Below are 20,499 nucleotides of genomic sequence, written 5' to 3'. Positions count from 1 at the left end.
AAAAAGCTTCACCGCAAGCCGAACAACAAATCCCAACCAGCGAGACAACACAGCAGGCGAACGGTGCCTCGGGACTGACAGGTCATCAGAAGTTCGCCCCCAATGCTTGTCCTGCCCCGATACCTGCATCCCCAGCCTACTTGCCCGTGAAATCTCTGTCTCCCTTCAACCAGGAAAATCGCCGAGTTTACCAAGATCGCGGGAGAACACGCCCAGGGGCTCCTCCAGCCTTATCGCGGCGATGGACGCGGCCTCGAAAAGTCAACCTTTCGTCTACGGCCAATGAAAATGGTCACGACAGCGTTGGCGAAAAGCGACTCCTCGTTCGAAACAACTTTTCGCCGCCGCGCCCCCCGTCCTTTGCCACCCCCCGGCATACGTACATAGTTTTCTTCCACCGCACGCATCGTCATCGGAGGCAGAACTGGCCAACCGTGATTGGGCGCAGGATTCAATCCAAGCCTTGGCCGTCTCTCCTTCGCTCGGGTTTTGGGCTTGTCTCTTTTTTTTTCTTTCCGCCCTCTGATTCATCTTCTCAAAAGGACAGATCATAGCCGTCTGGGAAACCCTCAAAATTATCCCCAAAAAAAAAAAAAAAAAAAGGAAAAAAAAAGGAATTAGCGTGAACTGACATGGGCACAACACAACAGCCTTGGTCGGGGAAGGCGTCAGGAAAATTGGAATAGTTACTGTAACTACGTAGTGAGCCAAAAAAGGTACTTATGATCTCAGAAGACACAGGAGATTGGTCCAATTCGAAAAGGCTGGCACCTCCTCGTATAACTGACTCTAAATGTAGACAAATGCATTTCCGCTCTTTTGATGAGTCTCACAGGAACAGGACAAACTCTCTGATCCAAGTCTGTTGTAGCACACTGACTACTAACCTACTGTCCTCCGAGACTTGAACTAGCAAAGTCGGTGGCAACCAGTTTGGTGAAGATGCTTTTGGGAGTCTGTTGCCGGCCCCGACCTGGAGATTGGATGCAACGATGAACCGAGAAAGCCACAGTTGCTTCCAAACGCGAGAATTGCCCGACACGTCCCCCAGTTTCTATACGGCTCTGGGTCAATTCGCGGAAAATTTTCGAGAACAAAGAATCATCTATTTATTTCGGCCAAAAATGCTAGTGTGGGCGATGTATATAGCTAACAGGCCTTCAAAGGGGAACTGAAAATTTCCGAGCAACAATCACCCGAAACCCTCGCCAGGAATGTCCCCGGTGTGTACGGAGTGCGTTATGTAGGAACACGCTGCCGAAAAGGTCAAAAAGGAAAGATGATCCAAGGGAGATAGCTAGAAATAGGATCAAATATAAATATCATCTGTTTCCCTCAAATCCAGCTCCGGCCAGCGCTCGTCACTTCCTCCCAGAAAGCCCGTCCTCCCATATCGCACACACTGTCCATCCACATCACCTGCACCATCACTTCCTTCAGCTCTTCCCACGTGCGTGGCCCTCCAGAAGCGAGGACTTCTACAAGTTTGTCGGCAAACCACCCCCTATCCGGCGTGTTTCTCGCCGCCATTCCCCCCAGCACCAACGACCATAGCAGCATCTCACCAGCGGGCCCCCAGGCGGTCAACGGCTCCGACTCAGCCAACGCTGCTCTTGTCATCGATGTTATCCGCTTAAACGGTCGGTTTGCGGCCGGAAGTGGGAAGATAACAAGCATGCTGTATATCATTGCCGCAAGGCGACAAACCTCGTATGTCTTGTGGTGCTGGATGGATTGCTCATCTAATTCATAGATAGAGGGTAGTGAGACGAGGCTATATTGGATCCAGTTGCGGCGATCAGCGATGCTGGCCAGCTCGAGGTTTGGGAGGACGCCTTGGGAGTACAGGTTTACGACGTTGCTGTAGTCCCGCATGTTCTGAAGGACATCGCAGATGTTGTACGGCAAGTTGGCCTTGAGGATGGGGTCCGTTTGGCCGTCATCAGCCAGCTCGACACTGTTCATCATCGTCGGCCAATGAGGTGTTCGCCCCTCCGCACTTTCTTTGAATATGGGCACAAATGGGAGCCGCGGTCTGACAAGGTATTTGGTTGATAGCATCACAACCGACCTGCAGGAGTGAGTGAGTAACCCATGTCTCATATCCTTCATGCGAACAGACGGGAATCACTTACGTTGACAATGTCACCGCTAAGCCAGGCAATTTCATCTGTGAAACACCACCTCTCATCTCAATGAGCGCAAGGAGACCCTTGACATGATGATCGTTCAGCGATAGTCCGCCATACACATCCAGCCACTGGAGGTTGCGCAGTGGTGCTCTCGGCCACGTATCGGGCACGCTCCATTCGGAATAATCAATCCGATTAAAAGCCATACACAACACGGCGAGAATGACCTCATCCGAGCACGCCTGGGATGGGTCCTGCATCATTCTGTTCAACTCTTTGATCGTCTCAGTCTCACAGACAATCTGCTCTAGTTTCTCCTCTCTTGTTTGCGGGAGAAACTGCCCACCCTCGAGTCGCTTTCGCGTCTGCATGTGTCCCGCAGCACCGTATAGAAATGCAGTAAAGAGGGGAGGACTGGTCATTGCCCGGGGCATCCAGTTCTCAGCTGCTTCCTCTCGATCCCATTTTTGGTTTGAAGCACCTAAAACCAGTCCAGGCCAAAGCTCAAAGGCAGCTGGCTGGTAGTCAGCAAAGAGTGGCCAGTGCACACATACATACATACATGCACAGCACTCAAACCTTCCCGCCTTATCAACCTCTGCGAGGAAGCCTCAAATACGATAGTGGTCAAAAAGATAGAGAGAGGACTTGACGGGTAGAAAACAGACTGACCGTATCGCATCAATTTGCTAATCATCGATTCGCCCAACATTGACGGATATACGTGGGTAGGGTTAGACAGCCAGGCCGTCAATTGGTTAAATGGACCATCGACATGCCTCTGTGTAATTCCCGGGCGAGTATTGGTCCGGGAAACATACGTTGCGCCGCAATCAGGTCGGTGTAATGCTAGGGACAATGGTGAAGCCCTACTCGGGGAGGGCTGAATTGCTTTGTCTTCAGCCTTAGCGGGAGGATCCTCTAATTCTCTAAACGGCGGGTTCGAGGATGGCTTTAACTCGTCGTCCGAGAGTGTAGGTGAGCCTTGCGAGGAAGGCCATTTCGGTTGATGGATTACCTGCTTGGAACCGGGTAATGGAGGGCTTAAGATCTTTGCATACGGTTTCTTCGCGCTGCTCTTCTCTGATCGCCCAGCTCGGTGTTGACGCCAGATATACTTACTGGCATGCGATCGGATGACGGTCCGATTATGTGATTTTTGAACCTCAGATATCGGATTGACGCTGACAAAGTGGAAAACCTCTTGGGGCGGCTTGGACGCCTTCACCTGTCCTTCATTCGGTGACGACACAGGCAGATGCTCCAAAGGTCCGAGCTTACGGTTCTTTGATGGCATTGGTGCTCCTTTTTTACCCGAAAGAATCACCTTCCTCGGACGCTGGACCGATGTGGAGCCTGCAGGTAGATGGGGTATTATGTATTTTCAGCGCATATTCCTCCGGAAATAGAGAGGTGAGAGTCAATTGGGGAGCTGCCTATCAACAGCCAACCATGAGTTTCATATCGCTCAGCTCTTGGTGTCCGCGTTGCAGGTTCTTCTGCGACTCGTATATGCTTGCAGGAGTGAAAATCTTCTCACAGCTTGACTATTCCAACGAGCGTTGGACCTGAGCGGAGCTAAGCCACGTGTTTTTCTTTTGGAAAAACCAACAAGCAGGCAACCAAACAAAAAGAAAAGAAAATTAAAAGATGAGAGCCACGCGCACCCAGCTGCCGGGACGTATGGGATGTCGGGTGTATGTCAATGTGCACCCAGGAGCTCGAGAAGGACCGACGATGGGTGATATGATCAGAAGCAAGGGAGGGCGACGACTTCAAAAATTACAGGGGAAAAGAAAGCACTCAGCAGTCCGTATCGACGGAAGGACGGCTTATGGGCAACTCCTCTTGAGCGGGAGGTATGAAGGCTGTTTAAAACACAGCGGTAAAGCTGTTTATTACACATTGCTGCCATACTCTGCGTAACTGCATGGCAGCTCCTTTCGAGATGTCGTGCGTCGTCGGTCGATGCGGGCGTTCTCTCCAATTTGCTGCGGTGTTACGGACTCCCGTATTGGCGGCAGAGGCAAGCGGATATTTGAGAAATAAAGCAAGCGTGCCAAGCAGCCCCCCTGGTCTGTCCTAGGCACAGCAGGCCAATGATGGTGTCCATTGGAGTGAGGGAAAGAAAATCGCTCCCGACAAAAACAGCCATTCTGGATCCCATAAGCTGCAGATCAAATGGGGTCAAATTCAGACCTGTTGCACGGTGTGTCACCTCTTCTGTCGGCACTTGCGCATTTGCACAAGGAAACAATCAAACCAATTGGTGACCGCCCAAGCGGCTGTTTGGTCGTGTTGACGAGGCTGGTCCATGTCCGCAACCGGCTTTCGGGCGCTCACCGGCGTTCTCTGTCCCATGAGTGTTGACTCGCTACTCGATGGTGCTGATGGCAAATAAGATTACACGGTCAAGCTTTTCACAGAGCTTGAGAGCAGCAAGCAGCTGGAAATAGCTATTATCACTAATCTTCAACTCGGTGATATCCTCATTCCGTCTATCTCAAGACCACAGATCACACTGCATATTCTCCCATGAGAATTGAGAAAGGACTCGGATACTGGCATCTAGCGACAGCAACCAGCAGAGGAAGAAGTCTAAGCAGTGTCTAACTTAACAGCCATGCTTAAGGAAACACACACTCTCTCTCTCTCTTCTCTCTCTCTCTTCTCTCTCTCTCTTCTCTCTCTCTCTTCTCTCTCTCTCTTCTCTCTCTCTCTTCTCTCTCTCTCTTCTCTCTCTCTCTCTCTCTCTTCTCTCTCTCTCTCTCTCTGTGTGTGTGTGTGTGTGTGTGTGTGAGAGAGAGAGAGAGAGTGAGTGGGTGAAACTGGGGTGGGATGCAATCATGCCAAACACATCTCAGCTACTGTGCAGGTTTGCCGTTTCTGCGCGAGTCTCCTAAGCGAAATATCTCGCGCTTTTGTTCTACACTTGGGGATGCGGCCGCCATGCTGTCTTCTGGACAGCTACACACTTAGTTAGCCAATTGGTGGTCTGGATCTTGTCATTCCATCGCATCCCGCTATAAGGTTTCGGGCAACGTGGGAAGAGCGCGTTCTCCATTCCGGTCCCCAAGTCCTCGACTGGGACCACGAGGTATCGTTCACGAACTCTAACCGACGACGACAGGGGAAAAGATAGTGCATGTAAATCCGTGCATTTGTATTATGCCTTGATGATTACTATTTACAGAGTGGCAGATAGCGTGGATCTGTCGCACAAGAAAGAAAACTCTCCCAACGGGGCAACCGTCACTGTGGAGACCTCAACTCCTATCTTCCTCGTGTTCATGCACGGCGGCGCTTGGGAATGCAGGCAGTTGGCTGAGGAGCGCTAGGGCTGGTGCTTGGAGGTTGGGTGGGAGTGCGAGTATCCGCTGGTGGGATGCTAATCGGGACACCGGCCTTGGAGCATTGGTCCACAACGATGTTGGAGACGGCTATAGCCGAAAAGGGTACTATGGTCAGGAACTGCTCTTCCCAAGTAGAGGGCGGGTAACATACAGATGCGGGCTTCAATGTTGGGGCAAGCCTTTTCAACGCAAGGCGTGATCTTTCCTGGAAGTTCGGGCTTGGCGCAGTGGCACTTGAAGTCGGTCAACTTCTCGCACCCGTCGTTGCCGAGAGCATCGATGAAGCACATGAGCTAAAAGACAAGTATTCTGTCAGAGGGTGATGTGTTATAGTCAATCGACGGGACAAGCTTACGGCGCAAGGTGGGATATTTGGAATCTGGGCGCTGGCAATGCCGGCAGCGGCCAAAGCAACGAGGGTGTGAGAGAACTTCATCTTGATTCAAAGAATTGTCAACGGCCAACTGACGACTAGAGCACAGAATCTGAGAGAATAACACTGGCTTGTTCCGCAATCCTTGAGGCGAGCTGGTAAACGGGGGGAGACGAGGGTCCAGTAGGCTCCTTTTATATCTATTTCAATGCCTGCCTCAGTGTCTCACTTTTGGAGGATAGCGAGCCAAGTTGCATCCGCATGGACCATAGGCTCCAAACACAACCCATCTTCGCCTTCGTTTACTGGTTTCCTGGTTTCAATGGGAGTCTATTGGAATTAAGCACGCGGGGGTGGAGCCTCTAAGGGGGAAATTGAATCTTTTCACATGTGTTGTGGCCTCGAGGACCGAGGAGGGAACCAACATGTGTTTCCCGGCGAGAAAGAACATCAAAAAAGATAATAATCGCACCCCAAGATTGCGGGTGTATGTCGGCTGTCAGGGTATGAAGGGCGCACCTTCATGCATGCAGGACACAAGTAGTCACCAAAACATGGACCTGCCAATCCTACGTCTTGGAGACTATCATCGAATCTCAGGGCAATTGTGATCGTCTCTGCGAATATCCGAGTGGGTGGCCAGCTTGACCATTTGGCGGTTTTCCCCGCCTAGTTAATCCTTAAGTTCACTCGGGGCGGAGATGGTACAAGGGGACAGCAGCTAAAATGCCAGCGAAGGTCGAGGCTCGAGCCTATGGTTAGTCAGGGCCACGGCCATCCTTCCCATGGATCCTTGGTCTCCCAATCGAAACCCTCCGCACTATGAAGACGATGTGGAGCACCAGAGGTGACGACGGGTCCAATCAAAGATCATTGTTTGTTTGTGGGTAAGGATCACGGATTCGATTTATTTTTGCCAGCTCCCTACCTTTGCCCATCGATCGTTGACGATATACTCCGTAGTTATAGTACAACTTAGTTAACCTATCTAGTTACATCGCTCTGCATATACGCTGGGGGATAGCTCGCGGAGCACGCGATGACTAGATGGCAGCGAACCGGCCATCATATGTAGATCGATTATCGGTTAGCTTCCGAGAATCCTCCACTGCCAGCAAATGCCGATGGCTGGAGTTTTCTCCGCGTTGGCCCGTGTAACTGCTTGCGTATTCCGTACATATATACGGAGTACAAGTTTATAATAATTACTCTAAGTGTGCATGCTATCTTTGTTTAACCCTTGCCTACTTATACTTTATGATCTCGCCCCGTTCTCCGTACTCTGGAGTTACTTCACTAAACCAATAATTAGCGCATCTCCTAGATGAATCCATGTAAAACCCTTGCATGAATATGGGAAACAACCCACCATCATGATGCCGAATCTGCCTTCGCCCTTCCAGTCAATTGACTGTAAATGATCCACGGACGAAGTACAGTATCCTTGGTATCGACGGTTGTCAGAAGAAGGCAACAGGCAAACAATTGTTGACGGGAGTCTGCAGAAATGTACCCGCTTAAAGTTGCTTTCTCTCGTAGGTGGGCGCCACACTATTCGTTAACGGCAAACACTATTACTGTTGAGATTCTCCCATGTGATGGAGCTGAAGAACAAGTCCGGTCAGACATAGTTAGTCCATATACTCTAGGAGTCTAGGTTGCGGATCCCGCCGTTTCCTATCCACTCCATTGCCTGCGAGATGGGGACAGACCAGCTGAGAAGAATCTACAAGAACAAGCGAGTACTCCGTATAATGAATGTATATAACTAGAAAGTCCCACGTTGCTAATTCTACATATGCCTGTGGGCTGCTGAGAAGAGGACTTTGAGGCTGGTAAAACCCTTGACCACCACATATTCAGGTCTGATATACGTAGCACCAGTTCTGCGGGGTGCATATGTATGTAGCAAGAAACATACCGTCGTATCCCACCTACATAATCCTTCAGGGCGAGCAACGCCGCACATTACCACGCAGGACATGCGACAAAATCCCATCTGGCGCTGTGGTATAACGAGGCTCAGCAGAAATGCGGTATAACCCTACCAGACTGAAGCCCACGCATGAATAGTACAGTGTACGGCCGCATTGGCCAACTCTGCTCGTGCTCTTCCGGGTCGGACTCCCACAGCATCGGAAACATGCATGTGCACTCAACTCCTTTGTTCCGAACAAATGCGTCATCGATCCCTCCCGATCCATCCTTGCTTTGTTTCAAGAGTCTTCTCGGCAGTACTCCAATTTTCTGATTTCTTTGCATCTCAGGTTCTTCGATCTATGGAGCATAAGAGATGTGACAGGGCTGATGATGCTGATCGTTAGAAATACTAGGATTCACTAGGTCACCGCTTGGAGGGATATCGTATTTGACAGACGGGGAACCGAACCGCGTCTGGACACGCCGTACGAATTACCCGCATGTGCCTTAACGCTAGGCTTGTAATAGGAGCGTAACAACCTTGTGCCTCTTTTAAAGCGAAGCTTTGTCGGAATCATACGGTGTGAGTTCGGTATAGCAGAGACATATGGAGATGGGATTATGAATGCAGAGCTCGACTACATGTGTCGGGCGAACGGCGCATTAGACACGTCGTGACAGTCAATACCATGGAGCATTTAATGGCGCTGAGATAGGAGCGCCATTCCAGCAAATGTGAGATCCGGATGTCGCCGGTCTGCGGGGAAGAACTCGCCCGTCAAGGGAGTTGTTGTGGCGCCACAAGACAGAAATGCAGCGACGGGCTGATATGATGGACACGATCGGATATCGAGGAAAAAGGCTAACTGGGACCTGATAATCCAAATCTCCAATTTTGCGCACGTTTTTGCCCCGTTACAGAAGACAGCCATGTGGCTGTGTCTGTATATCGCTTGCTTGAGGGAAGAGCTGGGGAAGGGAATATCATATATTTGATATCCCAGGCAAGATCTGCAATCTCCCAACCCTCTAGCTAAAATCCTCCTCATAGTTGGTCCAATACAAAAGCTCGGTCGTAAGGGCTAGGTTTGTACCTGAAGTGTCGGAGGAGACCTATCACGAAAGCATCGCTGGTGGTGAGAAAACCATGAGGACCAGTTTTACGGGTGACACGAAGAAGCATGTGAGATATTCACCTCGCATATTGTGTAAAGGCATACGCCACCAAGCAAGCCCAAGTAAGACTTGTCCTGATGCCCCGCAGATTACCATACCTTGCGGTCCGCAGATGCCAGAAAACACGATTCCCGGTCCAGTTCTGACATCCGAAAAATGCTTCCACCGCGGGCCTGACAATTTTACCATTCCTCGTCTTTGGCGCTGGCGTTCACGACCAAGTCTATCAGGCAGTATTTCACGTGTTCGACTTGTGCGGCGGCCTCTACGGATCCGAACGCAACATTCCACCCACACAGGCGGTTTTTGGACATTTTGGGATCATATATAAATTTGATCGCTTCGCGATGTCTGGCTGCCTCACCATCTTGTCAACAAGCTCAATAGAAGCAAAAGGTCACTTGGGTATATGGATGTTGCAAGCGTTATAATTTGTCTCCTATAGATGTACCTATCTATATACATTAACCACTTACCCACACGGATAGACGTATCCCAAACCTCATATGGAATTTCTGAGAAGGAAAGGTCTGAATCCATTATTCGAAGGTCGGGGAAATAAGGAACCCTGTGGATTGACTGATGTCTTAATGCCGCTGAGGAGGATTATACATCGGAGTTTCAAAGTAAGTGCGAAATCGACCCCGGTCGCCTTTTTTTTGGACAGGTGAGCTATCAGCGACTCCTGGCGCCAAATGAAAGAAGATAGAGAGGCCAGGTGTTCAGAAAGACTCAGGAGTTATTAATCTAAAGCTCTTTGTCACTACCTTCCGGTTCCACTGGTAGCTCTCCACTTTTGGCGATCTTGACATCCGTCTCGGGCTTGTCTCCATATCCCTTAGACACGGTTTGGATGGAATCAACAACATCGTAGCCCTCAAGGACTTCGCCAAAAACAACATGACGACCATCAAGCCAGCTACATGACGCGATTTAGCTTTTCTCTTGAACGATAAACATCTACATAGAAAAGTGTGACACATACCTTGTGACTGCAGTGGTAATGAAGAATTGGGATCCATTGGTGTCGGGACCAGCGTTGGCCATACCTATAGGCAGGAGCATGTGGTTAGCAACTTCAATGCTCCGGCAAGGATAGAAAGCCAGAGTCCTTACTCAAAAGGCCCTTCTTGGTGTGTCGGAGCTTGAAGTTCTCATCGGGGAACTTTTGGCCATAGATGGATTTTCCGCCAGTGCCTACAGTTTCGGAAAATTAGCCTGGATTCCAATACTAGATCCGAAAGTAGCCCATGATCACTAACCATCGTGGTTGGTGAAGTCACCACCCTGAATCATAAAGTCCTTGATGACACGGTGGAAGGTAGAGCCTTCGTATCCAAAGCCCTTCTCACCGGTTGCCAATGCGCTGCTACCATTTAGAGTCCGAAAAGGTGTTTCTGGAGACCATACGTTCTTACCGGAAGTTCTCAGCGGTCTATGCAATATGAATTAGCACAGATCATTCTCCTTACAACGCGCCATCCACATTCAGTGCAGCTCACCTTGGGAACGGTCTTGCCGTAGAGCCCCAGAACTATTCTTCCCATAGGCTTATCCCCATGCTCGATATCGAAATACACCTAGTTATTGTAAAAATGTTGGAACATCGTAGTCTAGAGAGAGGGTGTCAGCATTCGTACCTTGTTGGTGACCTTTGGTCCCTTAGCCTCAGCCCTGGACACAAGCAGGAAGAGGGCAAGGAGGACGATGGAACCCAGCGCCACAAGGCGTTTAATGCTAGACATGGTCGCGAAATTGTAGGATAAACAGCCCAAACACTCTTAAACAAAGCAGAGCAGTCAATTGATAGTTCTGTGTTGGACGGGCGGGAGGAGAGGCCAACTTTCATGGATGGATGGCCGGCTTGAAACACGCGGAACAATGTTTCCCCGTTGCAGCCCGCACCTGAGCCTTCCAATAACACCAATGGATGGAAAGCGATCAGCAAAGCTTCCATCGCAACCTCAGCCGTCGCATTCAAAAGAGCCTAGAGACAGTTGGATCCAATTCCGCGGGCAAAATGGTAAATTCATTAGACTATGGCAGTGATATCGGTCACTAATCTCTCCCGTAGGTTTACATCCTCGGCGTCAGCTTTCCCGAGCGGCAACTCGTCTCTGTACGCAATTTTTACACTCTTCCTAACCCACTAACTCGCCTTCAATGTCCTAACCCGACTTCATAGAAATCCCTCCTATCCTTCTTCGGAGTTGGCCCATCCGTGTGCGCTCGCCTCATGGCCCGCCATAATGTGCACCCGACCGCGAGAATTGGCGACCTAGCGAACAAGCAAGTCCTCGACATAACTTCAGCCCTATCCAACATGAAGATCGAGAACGACCTCCGTCGAGAGATTCTGGATAATATTCGACGTTTGAAGGATACGGGAACATATCGCGGAAGGAGACATGCATTGAACCTTCCAGTGAGGGGACAGAGAACGAGAACTCAGGTCAGTCTTGCAAACTATTACGCAGCTATTGATGCCCTTTTTTGCGTCGATTGTCGAAGCTGACGAGATCCCAGACCAAAACTGCCATTAAACTCAATGCTATTGAGCGGAGACTATGAGGGCATAAAATGAATCGAACGTGTGTATATTTTCGTGTTTCTATACCTAGGATTTAAGGCGTTGGCGCGGCGTTCGAAATTCGGACATGTACAGTACAAATAGATGGGATGAGTTTATGCAAAATTAGGACCGTCTGCTCAAAATCGTTTGAAAAACACAAGAGTTACAAATATATATATATTTTTTAGCATTAGGAGCGGCCGTTGGATCTGGAAAGCCAACTTATTAGGCAGTCTTCGGGACAACCCCCTCTCCACGATTTATCTGAATGACTTTGTCCTCACCCACGCTCACAATTCCAACTTTCTTATCCCAACAGACATCAAACACCTTCACTCCATCCCCTCCTACTCGCTTGCCCTCACCTGCGCTCTTTCTAGCAATCGTATATATGCTCTCACTCACCACGCCGTTTGTATCCGTTTTCGTAGATCGAATATCCCAGATCCTGCATGTACCATCGTGACTTCCACTTATTAAGCCGTATGTACTGTCTGGATCCCTGGCAAGACATACAACCGCATTGGTATGCCCTCGCAGCGTCATCGCGGACACTGTCGTAGCCGAAGCCCGAGGGTCAATTAAAGTAACATGTCTGGCCGCCGAGCCCGCAGCAAGAAGGGTGTGTTCGGGGAGGTGCTGGGCACACAGTAAAGAGTGAGAAGTAGTGCGAGTGTCAACTAGAGCGGCAGTGACAAGGTCCCATGTGCGAAGCGAGTGATCCCAAGACGTTGAATATCCGACTGTGGAATCTTTGGCGTCGAAAATTGCAGCGGAAACAGGAGCAGTATGACCCTTGAGCAAAGCTAATGGTCCGCGTTGGGAAGTGCTCGCGGAGGAGTTTAGTTTCCGTCGCTTGGAGCTTCTCGCTGAGCTTGAAGGGAGCAGATTCTGAGGCACAGCTGGGGACTCGGACTTTTTCGTGGACCAGAACCCAACCGTGTGGTCCGCAGACGCCGACAAAATCCGGTTTCCATGAACCGCTATCGAATCCACACTGCTTTTGTGACCATAATATTCGATCTGCGGAGTTATCCCCTTTTCTTGGTCTGTATATTTCCACAATCGCACCGTCCTGTCTATTCCTGAAGACACGATCTGACTCGCCGACAAAAATCTCACGCACTTAATCGCACTCTGATGCCCTCCATCTTTCGCCGACGCCGACGTATGAATAATCTCTGACGACATATTCCACACCCTCAACAGTCCATCATAACTCGCCGATATAATCCTCTCTTCATTTTGGCTGTCACTAAGCACGTCCACCGAACTTACCCAATCATCATGTAAAAACGATGCAACATGCAATGGCGGAATAAGCGCGCGCACGTACTCGACATCAAGGGTTGTTTCGGCTGATATACCGTTCGCCGTGAGAAACTCATCAACGGAAGTGCGAAGGTACGTGCCGTTTATAAGAAATTCTAGCGGAACGGGCTTTTCGGTAGCGAGGAGGTTGTTAACAAGGGTAGAAAGAGCATATCTTCGTAGACCTAAGTTTATTCTGCATGAGAAACGTTTTCTTCTAGATTTTCATCTTTTTTCCTTCTCCAGTTGCGCGACTTCGTACCTGTAGGGACGAGGATAGGCCCAGTTGACTCGGGAAGCGCAAGATCTTCATCTCTGGTGCTAAACCTGAGTCTTACTTGTGTCTGCGCAGTCTGTGACTGTACTTCTAAACTCGACTCCTCCGCCATCCTTATTATTGCAAGGGCAGTTTTTCTTTTTTGTTTATCTGTTGCTGCAGAGTCTTTTGCGCAAGACTGCAAAATTGTTGACCGGGAAATTTTTGTACGGTGGCCGAAGCGGCAAAACATGCAATTCCGATTATGGGCTACCCAAGTTAAATCTAACAGAGAATAAAAAATGAAGCCACAGATACTGCTTATTTACGGGGTAAAAGGTCGGAATACCAGTATATATATATCCTATTTTATTTATGGTTCTAAGATACACCAGCAGTCCGCCGCATCTCCGCAATCGCCCGCTTCCTATGGTCCGAGTCTGCAAAAAGGGCTTTGATCAAATCAACCAACTCATCCACATCAAACTCCAACTTCAATTCTCCTTCAGTCCACATGTACTTGATATCCGCCAGAGAACTCTCAAGGATATTTATTAAATACTGGAACTTCAGCCAATTCGGAACGTACATGGCCGTCATTGGTATCACTTCTGGCTGGTTGGCGGCATTGGGATCTGTGCTAGGATCAGGAAGAAATAGATCCTCTAGATTGGACAGACTGGTGCAGAATTCAGCCAGTCGCCGGGACTCAGCGTCTGAAATGTCGCTCAAATCTTCGATATCTAGTATTAATTTGTTTATCGCTGCCGATATGAGTCTTCCCATTGATTGAAGGAGTGCAGAGCGGGATAAAATTGGTTGCCACTCCTTGTATACATCTCTCACTCTGTCGACTGCTGCAGCCATTGCATTTTTGCACTCTCCCAGAAAGGGCTCTTCAGAACAGGTTGAAAATCCCTGACAGCCATCAAGAAGATCACTTAAGATAGTACGCTGCGACTGAAGCTCCTTTCCGTATGCTGCCTTGCCAAATTTTTCGATAGACTCAACATCCGAGCTTAGCTTGGGGAGATTTTGGGCCTCTGGAAATGAACGTAGTTTTTCTGCAAGATACATGCAATCATTATATAGGTGCATCTGACCGGCATCGAACCTATGAGAGTATAGTACTGGCGCCGTGGCTTTGAACATTGCAACAATCAATGTAGGCAATGCAAGTAGAGCAGGCCGCGAAGAAGCCAGCTTCAATTGAGAGCTCCTGACCTAATTAGTGGATTAAACAAGTATATATAGGATGATGGAGTCTCACCCTAAATTTGTCAAATCCTCAGCGTCGGCGACTTGGTTAGATATGATAGTAAGAATACGATCTGGTAAATCTGTTACGGCATAGTACTCCTTCAAAATCAACTCCCGCTGAGAGTCTTTGTGATCGCCGCCATGTCCCTTAGCTTGCGAATTTAATTCAGAGCTCGCTTCCGGTTGAGCAGCCGCTGGAGGCTCTTCATTGTCGTCATCCCAATCCCAAGACTCGTCAGCGTCGTCTTCGTTTCCGGGGTCTGCTTGGTTTTCCGTTTCTTCCGAAGTTGTTTTAATGGTTGTGCTCTTTAGGGTATCTTCGTCTTCGTTGTCACTCCATTCAGCATTCCAATCATCCTCACCATTTCCTTCAATGAACATGCCGTTGTCCCCGGATACATGCTGCTTCTCGATTCTTTCTACCTTCCGGATTTTCCCAGTACTATGGGACATAGCCAGTCGCACATCATTCAAGGCCTTGGACCGTCGTTGGCTAAGCCACAGGCGGGGAACTTGTCCAACCCAAGCACCAAGCCCTTCCAGTCCGTGCCAGCCTTGCTTTTCTAAATCTGAAACAAATCGATGGATCCGGTCCAGTGTTCCCTGGAATGCCTCAAGCGAGGAGACTTCGCTTGGGACCGAAGGTGATAGCCACTTTGTTGTCAATGGTGAAACGATGGTACCGGCGAGGGTGGTGAACAGGCATTCAAGGATGTTAGAGGGCAGGTTTTCTTTGAGATACGAAAATGCCGATAGTACACTGTTTAGCAAATCTGAAAGTAGTGGTCGCGATGGGGCCAGGACTAGTCGCAAACAGTTTCCATCCACAGAGAATATGCGCCATTGGCCCGTCTTAACGGGGAAGATGACAGGCCGAAGGATGTAGTTGATCAGATCCTTTTGAAAAGAACTGACAACATCGTCCAAAACTTGTAACCTGGTCAATCCAGCTAAAATATCGGGAAAATGATCTGATCTGGGAGTAAGCAATAGACATGTACAGTGGCTTAGCCAAACATACCGCTACCGTGTATGGTGATTGTTGGCTGATCTGAGGTGGCATCGATTTTGATCAGAGTGCTCCATTCGGCTCGAAGGGCATTGGAAATACCGGCATGCAGCTGCGTGACTTTTGTGGACAATAAACCGACGATATTGGTGCTTTGGGGAAGCTTGCTACTGGCTAGTGAATCCCCAATATCGTCCAAAAGATCAATAGATCTTATCCATTCACCGCGATCAAGGGCTAACTGTGCATTTGCAAGTTTATTGTCAATCAAGCGCGCTTGCCCCAGTGTTTCTAGTATAGCTTCATTCGACACAATGTCCTCATGTAGTTGGTCAACCGCGGATTGCGCATCAGAGACCCGGTCACGAAGCGCTCGTCCCTTTTCGTGTAGTGTAACAATTTCTCTAGCGGTCAGCCGAGAGCGTTCTATATCCTGATGCAGCTTTTTTGCTTGAACTATCCAGTCGTCTATATTCGTCGCTGTTTCTCGGCTGAGGGTTGATATTTCATTCTAATTGAGCGGGAGCATTAGTGTTGGGCTTCCCAAAAATGGCTGTGTTAGAACGCACCTCAACCTCTTTCTTGGCCGTTGTTATCTCTTGCAGCTCAGTCGGGATGACCTCTAGAGGAAATTCGGTCGACACGAGGTCTTCTGAGTCGGGGAACTTCCCGTCAGTGATGAACCTGAGCAGCGCTTGACATATGGCATCGCTGGAGGGACTGGAAGCCATTGTGAATATAAATCACTATGCTCATTCAACCAGATAAACAATCAATGTTGGAAATCATCTGCCCCTGACTGTATCAAAGTTAAACATCATATTAACGCATCCATTATGAACCTGCTCGGGCCATCAATAGCTGCTGGCGCTGAGGACAGCCAAGCATCCTGCGCCGCTTTGTCTGTTGGCAAACGCCCAAGCCTGGGATGTGGTCACATGTTGCAGCTGACTCACTTGGAGGTCAACTGTCACTCAGCCCAAGCTCTCGGCGGGCTGCCTTCTCACGAGATAAATACTTCATAAAACAAACAGATTGCTATCCATCCTTAATATTGGCGCATAGGCCCTGGTCTTCAGCCTTGTGTCTGGCCTCTATCTCCTTTCAACCGCTCCCACTTTTGCCTCCCCAACTAACTATTCTACTTCCCCATCTCCCTGCTGCTTCATGCACCCCGCACACCTCTTCTGTACCTACCTAAGCTACGCAGTATATTTTTGTCTTAACAATTAGAAAGAAGTCAACTTGGATGCTTTGGTCCACCATAGTTACTAGGCATTAATAGTTGATAAGAGACCCTTTCAAGTAAGGAATACGCTTCTATCTCATCGCCTTTCTGCGTTCAAACATCTCATTGGAACCTGCAGCACCTGTTCCCCTCACTGATTGTGTTCACTGTTCTGCGCAGCGCAATCCTCTATTTTTTCCCGTCGCCTGCAAAACCCCAGTTGCACAATTCATTAATGGATTCTAGGGTACACCCGGACCAAACCACCCCTTTGTGTTTTCATTTTCTTCTTCCTTATACCTTGTCTCTTGCGTCATTATGTCACAGGCAGTGATATGACCCTTTTCTGCTGACTGAATCTGCTAACAGTCGAACTAGCTTATCCAAAATCTCTACCTATCTCCTTCGTCAAATTTCTCTAGAAGGCCCTGAGGGTAGTTCAACAATGGGATCTCACAATGGTGGTAGAAGCTTTTTTCGCCGGCTTCAAAAATTCAAGCCAGACTACTCTGCTAGCACTTTTACGCACTACGAGTCTGAAAGGACTGGAATGAGAGCCGTGGTTATAGATCAAAAGGGACCCAAAGTCTATGGATACTTTGTGCTTGCAACGGAGATTCATGATGATTCCGGCTCACCCCACACCCTAGAGCATTTGTGCTTCATGGGCTCAAGAAATTTCCGATACAAGGGCTTCCTTGATAAGCTGGCTACCAGACTCTATTCTGACACAAACGCGTGGACTGCCACCGACCATACGGCCTACACCCTCGATACTGCAGGATGGGAAGGTTTCTCCTTGATCTTGCCAATATACCTAGAACATATCATCGCGCCCACACTCACCGATGCTGGATGTTATACCGAGGTATATCATATTGACGGTACTGGCCACGATGCAGGCGTGGTATACTCTGAAATGCAAGGCGTGCAAAATCGCTGTTCTGAATTGATAGATTTACGATGTCGTAGACTGCTGTACCCAGAAGGCGTAGGCTTTCGCTATGAAACTGGTGGAATGATGGAGCAGCTCCGAGTTCTCACAGCAGAACGCATTCGTGCTTTCCACAAGGAAATGTATCAGCCGAAAAACCTGTGCCTGATCATTGTCGGAGAAGTGGACCATACCGATCTTCTCTCTGTCCTGGATAAGTTCGAAGATACGATTTTGGACGTTATTCCTAGCCCTAACGCTCCCTTCCAGCGCCCATGGGTAGAATCTACTCCAACACCGCCCCTTCAAGCGTCTGTCATCGACACCGTCGAATTTCCAGAGGAGGATGAGTCCTTTGGTGAAATCGAGATCCGATTTCTGGGGCCAGATTGCAATGACCGTGTGCAGAGTATGTATCTTATCTTGTACGATGACACTTTGACATCTGTTAACAGGAAATAGGTGCCGCACTTAATGTCGCATTATTGTATCTTGCCGGGTCATCAGCTGCGCTCCTAGAAAATGTGCTAGTCGAAAAAGAGCATGTTGCTACGGCGGTTTACTATATGACAGATGAGAGACCTCGGACAGAAATCCGCTTTACCCTAACTAGCGTTGCGACTGAAAGTTTGCATGATGTGGAGCGCCGATTTTTTGAAGTCCTTAGAGGAGCTATGCAAGAGCAAATTGACATGAAATACATGCGCGAGTGTATCCAAAGGCACAGGCGTAACTGGAAATTTGCGACGGAGAACTCGGCATCCTCGTTTGCAGACTATGTCGTAAATAGTTTCCTATTTGGCGACAAAAACGGATCCAGACTTCTCGACGTCGCAACCCTGCAAGAGTACGAAGAGTTGGAGTCGTGGCATGACAATCAATGGCGAGGATTCATTAAGCAGTACATGGCGGACGCTCCCCATATTTCAGTGCTTGGTGTTCCCTCCGCGAAGCTTGCCGCCAAATTGAAAGCTGATGAAGAGGCGAGAATTGAAGAGCGAAAGCGAAAGCTCGGAGAGAAAGGATTGAAAGAACTGGCTGATAAACTATCAAAGGCAAAGGCTGAAAACGATAAGCCAATACCCCGTGAAATCCTGGCTAAAATTCAGGTCCCGGATACGGATTCAATCCATTTTGTCCATACAACAACGGCTAAATCAGGCCATGCGTTGAAAGGAGGGCGACCTAACAACAAAATCCAGCAGTTGATAGACTTGGACGGTATGGATTCGCCGATGTTCATCCATTTCGAGGATATAAATAGCAATTTTGTCCAGTTCTCCTTGGTGATTTCCACTCAAGGCGTGCCCGTAGAGCTCCTCCCCTTGCTGTCGGTCTACACCGAAACTTTCTTCAGCCTTCCAATTGACAGAAATGGTGAGCGTGTCTCGTTTGAGCAGGTGATAGTTGACCTCGAAAGAGATACCGTCGGATATACCATGGACGGCAGCCCTGGAAATTCTGAGATGCTGGCAATAACATTTCAGATTGAGTTGGAGAAATATGAGACTGCTATCTCATATCTGAAGGAGCTAACATGGAATTCGATTTTTGATCCCGAACGTCTCATTGCTGTTACGACTAGATTATTCTCGGATGTTCCAGATGCAAAGCGAAGTGGAAGTGGCATGGTCGGCGGCGTTCGTTATATGGTCCAATACGCTCCAGAGTCTATTGTTCGGGCGAGGTCAACATTGGTGAGAGCTAAGTACTTGAAGCGCATCAGCAAACTTCTTGCAAAGGATCCAGAGAGCGTTGTGCAGCGGATGGAATTGATCAGGAAAGCCCTATTCCAGCCCGAAAATCTGCAAATCCTTGTCATTGGTGATCTGGAAAGACTCCCAAATCCAGTTTCATCTTGGAAACCATACATTGAAGGTCTTGATATGTCAAAGCCGCTGCTGCCTCTCGTTAAACAAAGTGAACGGCTTAGCGACGCTGGAAAAGCACCTGGACAACTTACATACATAGTACCGATGCCAACTATCGATACATCTCACGTGAATGCAAGTGCCAAAGGGTTGAATTGCTACGATCACCCTAAACTGCCGGCACTTATGGTCGCTATTGCTTACATGAATGCGGTGGAGGGCCCCTTATGGGTGGCCGTGCGAGGCACTGGTCTAGCCTACGGGGCGAGCTTTAGGCATAATGTTGAAACTGGCCTTATCCACTTCAACATTTATCGCTCACCCAACGGTTTCAAGGCATTTGAGGCAGCAAAGAAAATCGTGGATGATCATTTATCTGGAGTCGCAGCGTTGGATCCCATGATGTCACTTGAAGGTGCCATCAGCACCATTGTGGCCGGCTTCGCGAACGAGCAAGCCACATATATTCTTTCAGCACAGGAGAGCTACATCCGACAGGTAATTCGGAACCTTCCTCCAGATTATAAGGAAGCTCTTTTGAAGAAAGTACGGGCTGTCACCATTGACCAACTGAAGGAATCACTCCGAGAGATGGTCTTCCCAGTTTTTACCCCTGGTAGCTCAGATATTGTGGTAACATGTGCTCCTGTACTTGAAGAGGTAACTTACTCCCTTTCTGGCGCAATGAGCACCGTATGCTAACATGCACACCAGAGAATTAAAACCGGATTTGAATCTCTAGGGTTTAAACCGGAAGTGCAGCCTCTAAAATATTTCGAAGATGACTATGGACTACAGCTGGACGACGATGAAGAGGACGAGGACGAGGACGAGGACGATGAGGATGGTGGTTTAGACAGTGACACTGGAAGTGAAGAAGACGAGGAATAGGCGCATCGAGACTATGGATGACGTGAAGATAGAAGGAACAAATGCATAAATTAGTTAGCTAGCAAACAAATCACGAGAAGAAAGCCAGCGATGTGGTGTGCATATTATCATAAGATGAATACTGCATATGGAGCTGGTGCTCTGTACTCCGTAGAGCGAGTCGCTTCGTCGAGATTCTGTTTTCGGTTTAGCAGCAAAAAGTCGCAGGCAAGC

General features: G+C 48.8%; 7 protein-coding genes across 8 annotated transcripts; 2 read left to right on the top strand and 5 right to left on the bottom strand.

The window, feature by feature from the left end:
* Nucleotides 1-1,218: 1,218 nt before the first annotated feature.
* Nucleotides 1,219-3,991, bottom strand: D8B26_007930 (uncharacterized protein). The gene is made up of 3 exons (XM_066125684.1): nt 2,805-3,991; nt 2,136-2,646; nt 1,219-2,071 (listed from the first exon to the last, which is right to left on the bottom strand). Exons 1-3 carry the CDS (start codon nt 3,427-3,429, stop codon nt 1,336-1,338), a joined length of 1,872 nt encoding a protein of 623 aa, XP_065981768.1. The 5' UTR covers nt 3,430-3,991; the 3' UTR covers nt 1,219-1,335.
* A 1,429-nt stretch (nt 3,992-5,420) lies between these two features.
* On the bottom strand, nt 5,421-5,921 carry D8B26_007929 (uncharacterized protein; the record flags this gene model as incomplete). The annotated part of the gene is made up of 3 exons (XM_003067402.1): nt 5,421-5,572; nt 5,637-5,778; nt 5,841-5,921. The coding sequence occupies 3 exons, from the start codon at nt 5,919-5,921 to the stop codon at nt 5,421-5,423; spliced, it is 375 nt and encodes a 124-aa protein (XP_003067448.1).
* A 3,341-nt stretch (nt 5,922-9,262) lies between these two features.
* CPR2_1 (Peptidyl-prolyl cis-trans isomerase B) lies at nt 9,263-10,763 on the bottom strand. Of its 2 annotated transcripts, XM_066125683.1 has the most exons (8): nt 10,595-10,757; nt 10,457-10,534; nt 10,373-10,389; nt 10,217-10,320; nt 10,071-10,151; nt 9,940-10,003; nt 9,722-9,873; nt 9,528-9,606 (listed from the first exon to the last, which is right to left on the bottom strand). In XM_066125683.1, the coding sequence occupies exons 1-8, from the start codon at nt 10,697-10,699 to the stop codon at nt 9,542-9,544; spliced, it is 666 nt and encodes a 221-aa protein (XP_065981767.1). In that variant the 5' UTR covers nt 10,700-10,757; the 3' UTR covers nt 9,528-9,541. The 2 variants fall into 2 exon arrangements, with proteins under 2 accessions (XP_003067447.2, XP_065981767.1); XM_003067401.2 differs by having other exon boundaries at nt 9,263-9,873; nt 10,595-10,763.
* Nucleotides 10,764-10,884: 121 nt separating this feature from the next.
* D8B26_007927 (mitochondrial 37S ribosomal protein uS13m) lies at nt 10,885-11,979 on the top strand (the record flags this gene model as incomplete). Its single annotated transcript, XM_003067400.2, has 4 exons — nt 10,885-10,977; nt 11,029-11,073; nt 11,140-11,406; nt 11,481-11,979. 4 exons carry the CDS (start codon nt 10,885-10,887, stop codon nt 11,523-11,525), a joined length of 450 nt encoding a protein of 149 aa, XP_003067446.1. The 3' UTR covers nt 11,526-11,979.
* Nucleotides 11,723-13,226, bottom strand: YTM1 (ribosome biogenesis protein ytm1; the record flags this gene model as incomplete). Its single annotated transcript, XM_003067399.2, has 2 exons — nt 11,723-13,022; nt 13,100-13,226. 2 exons carry the CDS (start codon nt 13,224-13,226, stop codon nt 11,752-11,754), a joined length of 1,398 nt encoding a protein of 465 aa, XP_003067445.1. The 3' UTR covers nt 11,723-11,751.
* A 215-nt stretch (nt 13,227-13,441) lies between these two features.
* Nucleotides 13,442-16,223, bottom strand: D8B26_007925 (uncharacterized protein). The gene is made up of 4 exons (XM_066125682.1): nt 15,932-16,223; nt 15,375-15,873; nt 14,364-15,324; nt 13,442-14,312 (listed from the first exon to the last, which is right to left on the bottom strand). The coding sequence occupies exons 1-4, from the start codon at nt 16,091-16,093 to the stop codon at nt 13,475-13,477; spliced, it is 2,460 nt and encodes an 819-aa protein (XP_065981766.1). The 5' UTR covers nt 16,094-16,223; the 3' UTR covers nt 13,442-13,474.
* A 794-nt stretch (nt 16,224-17,017) lies between these two features.
* D8B26_007924 (uncharacterized protein) lies at nt 17,018-20,388 on the top strand. Its single transcript, XM_003067397.2, has 3 exons — nt 17,018-17,933; nt 17,987-20,055; nt 20,110-20,388. Exons 1-3 carry the CDS (start codon nt 17,036-17,038, stop codon nt 20,284-20,286), a joined length of 3,144 nt encoding a protein of 1,047 aa, XP_003067443.2. The 5' UTR covers nt 17,018-17,035; the 3' UTR covers nt 20,287-20,388.
* Nucleotides 20,389-20,499: the final 111 nt, after the last annotated feature.

Source organism: Coccidioides posadasii, chromosome 4 (genome assembly GCF_018416015.2).
Source record: "Coccidioides posadasii str. Silveira chromosome 4, complete sequence".
Classification (NCBI taxonomy): Eukaryota; Fungi; Ascomycota; class Eurotiomycetes; order Onygenales; family Onygenaceae; genus Coccidioides; species Coccidioides posadasii.
Note: the sequence above shows the minus strand (reverse complement) of the source record. Positions and strands in the feature narration are given on the sequence as shown.